The sequence below is a fragment of the Nicotiana tabacum genome, chromosome 15, assembly GCF_000715075.1.
Source record: "Nicotiana tabacum cultivar K326 chromosome 15, ASM71507v2, whole genome shotgun sequence".
NCBI lineage: Eukaryota > Viridiplantae > Streptophyta > Magnoliopsida > Solanales > Solanaceae > Nicotiana > Nicotiana tabacum.
In genome coordinates this window covers 14,209,287-14,220,052 of record NC_134094.1, presented here as the reverse complement: position 1 = coordinate 14,220,052, position 10,766 = coordinate 14,209,287, and the positions used below count along the sequence as shown (strand labels likewise).

General features: G+C 34.2%; 1 protein-coding gene across 1 annotated transcript; it reads left to right on the top strand.

Annotated features, from left to right (window-relative positions):
- Positions 1–2,365: 2,365 nt before the first annotated feature.
- LOC107781338 (uncharacterized) lies at positions 2,366–5,793 on the top strand. The gene is made up of 2 exons (XM_016602026.2): positions 2,366–2,678; positions 5,010–5,793. Exons 1-2 carry the CDS (start codon positions 2,536–2,538, stop codon positions 5,620–5,622), a joined length of 756 nt encoding a protein of 251 aa, XP_016457512.1. The 5' UTR covers positions 2,366–2,535; the 3' UTR covers positions 5,623–5,793.
- The last annotated feature ends 4,973 nt before the right edge of the window (positions 5,794–10,766 follow it).

The window sequence follows — 10,766 nt, the reverse complement described above, 5'->3', positions numbered from 1 at the left end:
GGAACAAGGTTGAGATAGAGTGCCAAAATAAAAAATTGAGCCAAGTTCAATGGGTTGTATATGTATTTAGCCGAGAAGGAAATTTGCCCAAAAAAATCTCCATCACGCGCCTACAGGGTGAGGCAACTCACACTCTGAATCTAGTGAGCTTTTGTGTTAAAGTGAAACATAAGAAAATGAGGTTGGAGGGCCAAAATAGAACAAGATTGAGTTAGGGTACCAAAATAAAAAATTGGGCCAAGTTTAATGGGCTGTCTATGTATTTGGCCAATTGTTTTTAATGTGTTAGATTAGAAAAATATTTTTTTTAACTAGGTTAAAGTTATTAATGTTTCATATGTGAGTATAATCGTTAGCTAAACTTATAGCCTATTTGCTCGAACTTTTAAAATCAACTTATTTTGAAAAGTATTTTTTATCAAAAACGTTTTTCTCATAAGTACTTTTGATAATAAATAGTTTGTGTTTGTCTAATTAATTTGAAAAGGACTTATGAGCAGCAATTGTGATTAGCCAAATTGTAAGAAAGTGCTTCTAAGTATATTTTTCTCAAAAATACTTTTCAAAAAAGTGTTTCGAGAGAGAAATTACCTTTTTTATGCTTCTCCAAAGTTGCTTCTTCTTCTTCTTCTACTCATAAGTATTTTTTTCTAAAAGGTTGATCAAACACTCTTAAAAAAAATTAACCTTGGAGAAACTTGGCCAAAGAGGATATTAGTTAAGCAATGAATGGCAGAATGCTTCGATTTTTAAATAATTTATTCTACAAATATTTTTATACCACTAATATTAGTGTAGAAATTTTAATATAAGAAATTTTACATAAATATCCCAAATAAGTCCTAACTATCAACCTCTAGCCATTAATCATAGACTTACCAAAACTAGTCAAACACGTATAAAAATTAAAAAAAATAAATAAATAAAGTTCTTTCTCCTCAACAATCACACGCAAAGATCTCCTTCCATAATTTTAAGCGTGATCAGCAACATTAGATACAAGACGGAAAGGGAATTAATGGATAAGGTAACAAACAAGTTGATGAAATACAAAAAAAATAATATACAAGATTCCAAAAATCTAAGCAAATAGGACTTTTTTTCAATGGATATGGTTAAAATTTATTGAAAACGTATAGATGAATCAATGTATAAAATTTGAGGAAGATTGGAGGTGATTTGGATTGATTTGGTAGCAAAATTCGTAGTTAAAATATAATAGAGTTCAAAAAAAAATTTTGCGACACATGTATCACATACACAGGTATGCATGGATACATGTGTTACACATTTGATACAAATATGATATATGTGTAATACACAAATAATACATGGTGTGATATATATTATTTTTTTCATGTTCATCTTTTACTTTGAATTTTCAATTCAAACCATCTCAGAACTCCACCAAATCATTCCAAAAGTGAGATTCAAGTTCCTTAAGATGTACCCAATATACTCTAATAAGACCCACTAAAAAGAAAGCAAAAATTTGACCTTCATTGGCTACAATAGTTAATTGGCTAATATTAGTAATATCTTATGAATTCATCAATTTTTATAATAAGCTATTTATAAATGACATACCTAATAGTTTCCCTTTAATATAGCGTAGTCCATACGTCTTTGTTTCTCATTTAACCATTATTGAGAACATGAGTCATATATGTCCATTATTGTCTATGTCTATTATTAAGAGGATAGTCTCAAATAAATTATTTTTAGGACAAAGTTATACTTTGCAAAGTTCACACAGACAGATTTAATATTTTCATAATATATATTTTTCATCATTTTCAAGATTTATTTGTAAATATTTCTCTTCAACGCCTAAGTTGTGCTCATTCCTATTTTAGAGTTTCAAAAGATACATATTTCAAAGAATATTTAATTATTTTTTAACTAAAGGCATAAATAATAAATTTCAACTAAAATATCTGTCTTCTTTCATAAATTTCAATTTAAAAAGTACATAGAAACTTTTCATTTAAAATTTAGTTTGTCTTTTTAGTTACGGATACACCTGGGATGTAAGTGTAAGATTTTCATAGTATAAGGGGTATTAGTATTTGATTTCGAAATACAAAGGAAATATCCGAAACTAAATTATTTTATATGAATATTTAGTATAATTAACCATATATATGTATACCTAAATTTTAATTTACTGTAATCTATAGCCATTGTTCGGAACGTGATTCATATATGTCTATATTATTAAGGGAATTGTCTCAATTAAATTATTTTTAAGACAAAGTTATACTAGCAAAATTCACATAGACTTATCTAAATTAATTCGTAAATATTTCTCTTCAACACCTAAATTACAACTCCTTTTATCACACAAAAAAGAAAAATATGCAAAGCATTTTCAATATAGTATAATTTGCTCTACCTAATTGGTTAGCTTACTTTTCTTATTGTGCTTTACTCCACAATATTAAACACCAAGCACAGGGAAAAGTAACAAATTTCACCTTCAATTCCCAAATTCGAACATTCTCAAACTTCACATAGTAGAAGAAGAAGAAGAAAATGGGGAACCCAAAGAAACAATCAACAGACAGAAACGAGGAATTACATGCGGCGGCTCGATCTGGCGACCTAACCGCCGTTCAAACAATATGCAGTACCAATCCTTTAGCCGTCAACTCCAGAGATAAACACTCTCGCACCCCGTATGCTTTCTTTTCATTTACTTCTTCAACTTTAAAATTTACTACTATCAATTAATTTTTACTATTTACATGCCTTTGTTTAGCTAAAATTAGTCTTAAACAATTGTGGTTTTGTTAAAATTGCTAGTTGAAGGTGGGAATTTACTATGTGGGTGTAATTTGTTGCTGAAACATCTAAGATTTTATTTATAGGGTTCAGAAATAATTTGTCGAATATATGAAGTAAAAGATTTTTGATAGTGGGTATTTCTAGAACTGCACTATTAGGTTTTTAGTTTTTACCATTGAATCGGTTTATGGGTTCAAAATGTGATTTTCTTTTTGAAACTTTAGTGATTTTCACATTTATGTCTATACTTTATGTGAAAAATGCTGGGTTGGTTGAACCTGTCGTTTACATGCTCCTGCATAAATAAATAGAAAGTTAAATATTGGAAAGTACTTTGGAGCTAAATGGCAAATGTTGCTTTGTGGCAGCAGCACATCTTTTGCCTATCGAACTATATATAGTTGAAAATTAAACTGCATATAGGGCCTCTAGGTAACTGAGGTGATAAGTGATGAGAAAACTACATAAATTCATTACTACTGAATTATTAGCTAAATTTTGATATATGATGGGACTAATTGCTTGCCTGATTAACCGTTTGTGAGTTAACTAAATCTCGTATTTCCAACTAACAAGGATGTAAATCCACCAGTTCCGCAAGTGATACTAAAATGCTACATTTTTTTTTGTGCTTAGAGGAGCTTAAATAGAATGACATGGTCAGTGAGGATTCATATGGCTGACTCCAGCTTGCTTGGGGGATGCAGTTGTTGTTGTATTTTACTTTTTGAGGCTTTTTTGATTCTATTTACCCACTGTATACTTTGTTTCCTTTTAAACATGTTGCTTTATTTGTGTTAAAGGACTTCCGTTTTGCTACATCATTGACACACAGTTTTGTCTAAGCTGGTGGGTGAATGTTATTCAGAATGTATATATTCAACTCTGAGAGGATTCATAGATATCTGCATATCGTTTTAAAGTCTAGTTAATACTTCTAACCAGTATTAGAGATGATTCACATCCCTTTTTACCATAATTGATGTTTCATCCAAGTATCCATTCTAAAACACTAAATTGATGTGTTTGAAATATGCTATTTAACAAACAAACTTATCCAAAAATTTGAACGGGGGGTTGGGGGGGCTTAAGCTTTCACAGTTTCTGCTCATACATCCTACACATTTTCTTCTCTCCTACCATGCTTTTAGCTGTAAGAATTACTTCAAGGGCATTGCACCTGTCGAAATGCTGCTTTCATTACCTACTGGGATGCTAGTTCCAGACTTCCAGTAAATAATTTCTAAGGTTTGGTCTTCATTTGTGTTGCTTTCATTACCTAAACTCTGACATATGTTTGAGTGTTAAGCGGTGTATCTTAACACTTGGGTTTATCTCTTACATGTAAACCAATGTTCTAAATCTATTGTGTGGCTAATGTTATATATTTTTTGGCTTTGTAGCATCCACTCTCCACATTATTATGCTGTCATGTCTGAAAGATCTACCTTTGAGTCACGAAGAATATGCATCATAGATAATTCCAAGTATTTCTTGTTGCTGGCTATGAGCTGATTGTCTCCCTCTGCATAAGTTTTGCAAGACGTGTGAGATAATAGGAAGAAAAAAAAAGAAATGCACATTGGAATGTCAAACTGAATGACTCGTTATTGAAACCTGAATACTACATGTACAGATGTACTAGTAGGAGGATGTAGGTATTCAATGGAACAATCAAAGTGTGTGCAAGTTTGCTTGGATACTCCCATTATCATTAGAATAAATGAAAGTGAAAATTGAATAGGGTCAGTAAATTCATTTGTCTGTACATGCGAAGGATGGATGCATATGGTTGTTTTATAAGATTGCTTTATTTCCTTAAGTCCCTGCTGTATCTTATTTTGTTCTCACCACGGTCATCAACACTTACATTACCAGACCTTTGTGGATTATCTCATTTGTCATTTTCTTTTTTCTCTAGATATTTCAATCAACCACTACATCAATGAACAAATTCTGAAATTGATATGAAGGGAGCCCCTTTTGTGTTTCACTTTTCAATATCTTTCCTCCTGAGCTTCTGCCCCCGCATGACGTCAATATACCATAATATGGCTAGTTATGGACGTCCCTCTCTGTGTGTTCTTTTTTTCTCCCTCCCCCCACCCCCCAAATTGCCGATTTTTTTCCGGGGTTTTCCACTCTCAAGTGAGTGAAGTCATTGCTCCGGTAACTTCTAATATCTTTTTTCCTTGTTAATGAATTTTTTAAATGGACTTCAGGCTCCATCTAGCAGCATGGTCTGGGCATGCCCAGATAGTGGATTATCTCTGCAGGAACAAAGCCGACGTGGGTGCTGCTGCTATGGATGACATGGGTGCAATTCACTTTGCCGCTCAAAAGGGTCACTTGGAGGTTGTTAGGTTTCTGGTTAGTTCTGGAGTGTCCATCAAATCATGCAATCGCAAGGGTATGACGCCCCTTCATTATGCTGCCCAAGGATCTCACCTGGAACTCGTCAAGTATTTGCTGAAGAAAGGTGCAAATGTTAATACCAAAAACAAGGCCGGGAAAACCCCCATTAATCTTGCAAGCAATGAAGAACTCTCCTCCATTTTACGTCAACCTGTAACTGCACTTTCCAAAGAAGCTGGAAATGTTGAAGAAAACAGGGTTGAATCCGAATCACAGTCATCCTCGCAGGAGAAGATAGAGGGCTCTGATGGCAAAGCTGTTGCAACTGAGGAAGGAGAAATAGAGGCTGAGAAAGATGAATCCCTCAAGAGAAAGGGTGACGAACATGAAACCAACGAGAAATCAAAAGAAACGAAGAAGGCAAAAGTCGCTTTAAATCATCTTCTTGCCTCAGATGACAACCAGGAAGATGAAGAATAGCTTTCTCTAGCTACAAGTGTTACTAACATGTAAACTAGCTATTCTGCTAGTAGAGTAGTTTACTAAGACCACTTATAAATATGTCACTTTTCCTTCCTTTAAAAGAGGCAGAACATTATGTTATCGTGTAACTTGAGTTGGTAAATGGAACTTTCCCAGACTTTATGATCATGTTCCGCTTCAAAGTCAGTTGTCTTTGCTAAGTGTGAACTGCAGGCGAATCATCTTTGCTCAAGTGTGAACTTTAGGTGAGTCGTCTTTGCTCAAGTGTGAACAGCAGTGACTCTAGTGGTTTCATTCCTAGTAGCCTGTGTACTTGCAGTAATTTTGCAATAGCATCTACCTCCTCGTTCATACAACAAAGGTACTATTGTTAGCATAAGTATATTAGAGAAGAGACTGAAGTTCACAAACCTTAGTAAACATTTCATGTAACATGTACTCACTTTTTTCAAAGGTCCAATTAGTACCTAGTATATAGGTAACTTCAGACGAATGCTTCTCCTCTGCTTCTTTTTCTTAGTTGCTGTAAAATAGTATTTTTAAAATTTATAGCAATTGAACTATATTACGTTGAAGAAGTGAGTCTTGAATTTGGAATTTGAAAAGTGAGTTCAAATCAAGTGGTGTTGTTGGAAAAGCTGGAAAACATTAGCAAATTACCATTATTGCAAAATGGATTTGGTAGAATTTGTTGTTGTTGTTTTTACGGATTGATGATTGGGGTTTGTTCTTAATGATATTTAAGAATTTGTGTTTTAAATTTAAGCTCATTTGGATTAGATTTGAATGTTGAATTGTGTGTTTGTCAACGAAGAATAAACTACTGCTTTTGGGCAAAATTTTGTTACCTATATGTATATGACTGAAGTTTAAGCAAAAATGTGGTTGAACTTAAGGTAGAATTGCCTGAACTATTGCCATAAAAATAAACAGTTTTTGAAAACCTTTACATAGACATCTTTGACTTGAGTTTATTGAAAGATTTATCAATGCATCCAATGAAAGTACAAGAGGGTGTGAATGGTAACTAATTAAAAAATTGGTCAACTTAGAAGAGACTTAGTCAACTTTTTCTTATCAGCAGGTTTGATTGACGAAGAAAAGTAAATTGCAAGGAATTTAAAAATTGAGAACACGTGAGTTTTATACTGGTTCAGTACCGGTGTGGTACCTACATCCAATTCCCTTGGGTCACAAGGGTTCTCTTAGATCTTCAATAGTTGGTTACAATAACAATGGTTTTATGGATCGTTTACCACCAACGATTTTCAGCAACAATGTTTTATAAGCTTGACACAACTCTTGATTTGCTTCCTAACATTTCCTATCTTTTGAGACACTAGTAAACTTAGGAATACAGTGTTTGTGTTAAGAACTGGGAAGTCATAGAAAATAGTGGTAAGTTGCGTGATTGAATTATTGAGTCTACCAATCTTCTTATACGAGAGTTTTGAGTAGCTGTTGCAGTTTGACCCTTGATTGAGGCACAAAATATTCTAAGAGATTTAACCCAAGGAGTGCCTCCGAATCCTGCATAAGAGATGGGATGGATTCATTTACGTCCTTCCTTTTCGTATTCATAATTAAGAGAGTGATTTGTGGTTTGACTTGATCGATCGGTCTTCAGAATCTCCAGATTCCAAATCAGTCCTTGAAGTAGGGCCCGACTTCCTATAGCGGCTGCACTTGATCTTGTTTCCTTTTTGATGGCCTTGACATCATTTGATTTAGCATTGTGCATTTGATCTTGTTTCCTTTCTTTAACGTAAAGACTTCCTTTGAATTAATACTGTCCTCCTAATTTCCTGCAATTAAATAGATACAGTTAGATTTACACTATTGTCATTATTGAAACTTAGGTGTAACATCTAACTCTCAGTGGAGGATTACAAATCAGTCTGTAGTAGGAGATTTAGAGGTGAAGAAATGAATTAAGATTATGGGTCAAGAAATTATCATGTGTTGCTGCCAGTAATTAAGGTACGTCCCAATACAAGTAATTTTCATATTAGTGAATCAAATGAATTGATTCCATCTATATGAGCATGAACTTAAGTAAAACAATATATGAAGTCAGGCCTTGTCAAGGTCACAACTTCAGCTAAAATGTCCGAAATTAGCGTTGGCAAGCAGGGGCAGATTTATGTGGAAGGGATTGGGGTGCATGCACCCATGCTCCCCTCCCTAGGCTACATATAAATAGTACTTATATAAATATATATATAATTACTTTTTTTTAATTACGTCCATAAATATAATTGTGGTCACCATACTCAAGTGATCTAAGTGCCCCTCTTGTCTCCTTCGTGTCCCCCAGGTTAGGGTTTTGATCCACACACAATTATTTTAATTAATTCCTTTTATAAGTAAATAAGTAAATAAATTCTTAATTTTCCATGCCCTTTTTAGTTAACAACAGACCCCTACGCCCTTTCCTTCTAAACAAGATTTTTTTTGTTACCTTTTTTTAAAAAAAAAACCTTCTGCCTACATCTTTTATTTGTCTTATCTTAATCATTCTTTAGGGTACAAAAACTTTGAAATCCCTAAAAATAAAGTACTTATGACTTATCTCTATTACACCTCATATTTTTGTACGTGAAATTACACCATAAATAAATTGACAAAAGCTCGAAAATGAGATATTACATCCCACATTTTTGTACGTTAAAATTTCGTCGTAAGTTAATCGAGGTAAGTTCAGGAATGAAATTATTTGGATATTATAAGTATTATGCTATTTCAAACAAGTGATAAGTAAATAAGTCCCACTGCACGACTGAATCCCGAAAAAGAAAATGAATTTCGTCGAAGTTTGACATTTTGAGATAAAATACGGTCCAAGCTACAATACACCGTATTTATGGACTAGTGTCATACAAGGTACCACATGACCATGATAGCAAGATGTATAGAGTCTGTTAAAAGTAAATAGTATTTTAAGTAATTTGAGATAATTCTAAATTATGTGAATATTTGATTAATTATGGATTTTGGTGGAAGATTAACAAGGTGATTAAGGAATTTTTGATAAAGACTAAAGGCCCCAACGTGGCAGCCCATAAAGTCTTGATCAAAGCCTAATATGTGACTCTTAAGTGCATGAAATAGGTGGCACATTTGGAGAATTCATGTGGCCTAGTCATCACAAAAATGTGTGGGCCACACCCAAAAGATTAAAGAGATCTCTTTAATTCATTTTGAGTCTCTACAATTCAAAGAAGGTTTCAGCAAGAAAAATTTCATCCAAGATCATCTATGATAGTAACGTAGGTTACTTCAATTCATACGATACTTCTTAGCATAATAACAATAATATTTTGCGATTCTAAGGGAGTACGGTGCAATCTTTTTCAAAAATATCATATGGATTTTTTCCTACTTCGATCCGCCGTTACGCATTGTCGCAATCAATGGTGTTAAAGCAATTGTCAAGAGAATTGGTTCAGGTATGTTAAAGCTATCCCTTCTTTCTTTTGGCATGATCTATACGACACAAACGAAACGAGTAAATGCACAATTTCCATAAATGACTCTATTCATAGAAATACTAGAGATGCTTATGTTCTTGATTCCCCATGTGTCATATTATTCTATCATTTGTTCATGGGTCTCAAAAAATATGTTAGTTGATAAAGTTTGTTTCATGATATTAATCAGAGGTATAATGGTCTTATGACGTTCCGAGAGATTTTATTGATGTACTTCTCATGCATTGCATTTATTTATACATGCACATTGACCCATGACCAGACGGCGTTATATATGCGTATATATGTATATATATGTATATAGGATATGGAAAAAAGGTTACGGTGTATATATGCACCACCACCTAATTAGCTGGTATACGTTGATGATTTGCCTACAGTGGCCGAGATGATATGATGGGATGCCCTCAGAGGCTTGATAATATTATGGACACATATACCCATGCATGGTATGATATTTATACGCATATGCATGACATTATAAGTATTATTGATTCACAGAGTTGTTCAGACATACATGTCGAGTCTTTTACTCCATATTTTTCTCATGTCTATTGTTTACTGATTTTCATTCCTTACATATTCGGTACATTATTTATACTGACGTCCCTTTTGCCTGAGGACACTGTGTTTCATGCCCGCAGGTCCCGATAGACAAATCGAGAGTCCACCAAGTAGGCTATCAGCTCAGCAGAAGATGTTGGTGCGCTCCATTTGCTCCGAAGTTGCTATTGGTCAGTATGATTAGGACATGTGTTGATTGGTATGGCGGGGCTCTGTCCCCGACCTTTATGACATCTATGTATCCTTAGAGGCTTGTAGACATATATCGTATATATGAAAGATTGTACGGCCTTATCGGCCTATGTTCAGTGTAATTTCGGTCTTATCGGCCCTATGTCACATATATACGTTTTTATGTAAGATTGGGTCGTCTTATATTGAGTATTCCCTTATGTTTATTCCAGTAGTCCATGAGGTCCTGTTTGGCCCATTTGCCAATGACAGTACGATAAGAATGATACGTTACGTTGGTACTCAGTTGAGTAAGGTACCGAGTGCTCGTCGCGGCCCATCGGTTTGGGTCGTGACAAAAGTGGTATCAGAGCAGTTTTGTCCTAGGGAGTCTACAAGCCGTGTCTAGTAGAGTCTTGTTTATGGGTGTGTTATGCACCACACTTATAAGCAGAAGGCTACAGGACATTTAGGACTGTCACTCTTTCTTCTTATTCTAGATCGTGTGGTAGAGCTCAGTTGTAAGAACTCAATTTCCTAAACTCTATCTTATTCATAATACGACGATACCTACATCCAGAAAGATGGTTGGTAAGACATAGAGTTGTGGAAGAGTTGAGTCATAGGAACTCAATCTTTGCATCATGCTTATGATAAATAAATACGAGGCATTCAGCAGATCATGCGTATACTAAGATGTGTAAGCTTCTTGATAAGGATCCCTAAGGCAAGAATGCCTATCAACTCTTACGGTAAAAAAAGAGAATCGGAAGGTAGACACAAGTTACAACAAATAAAAGAAGCAAGATGAAAAAGGATACGAGCTACCTAACCAATGAAGATTATCACAGAGGAATATAAGCCTTTGGAGTTACCTTCAACAATAACAGAGGTATGTACAATTGGCCACACCCA

Bases quoted from the DNA above. Each gene is read 5' to 3' on its own strand.
- LOC107781338 (XM_016602026.2), top strand. From the start codon at position 2,536: ATGGGGAACCCAAAGAAACAATCAACAGACAGAAACGAGGAATTACAT. The intron at 2,679-5,009 runs GTATGCTTTCTT...AATGGACTTCAG, and splicing joins GATAAACACTCTCGCACCCC to GCTCCATCTAGCAGCATGGT.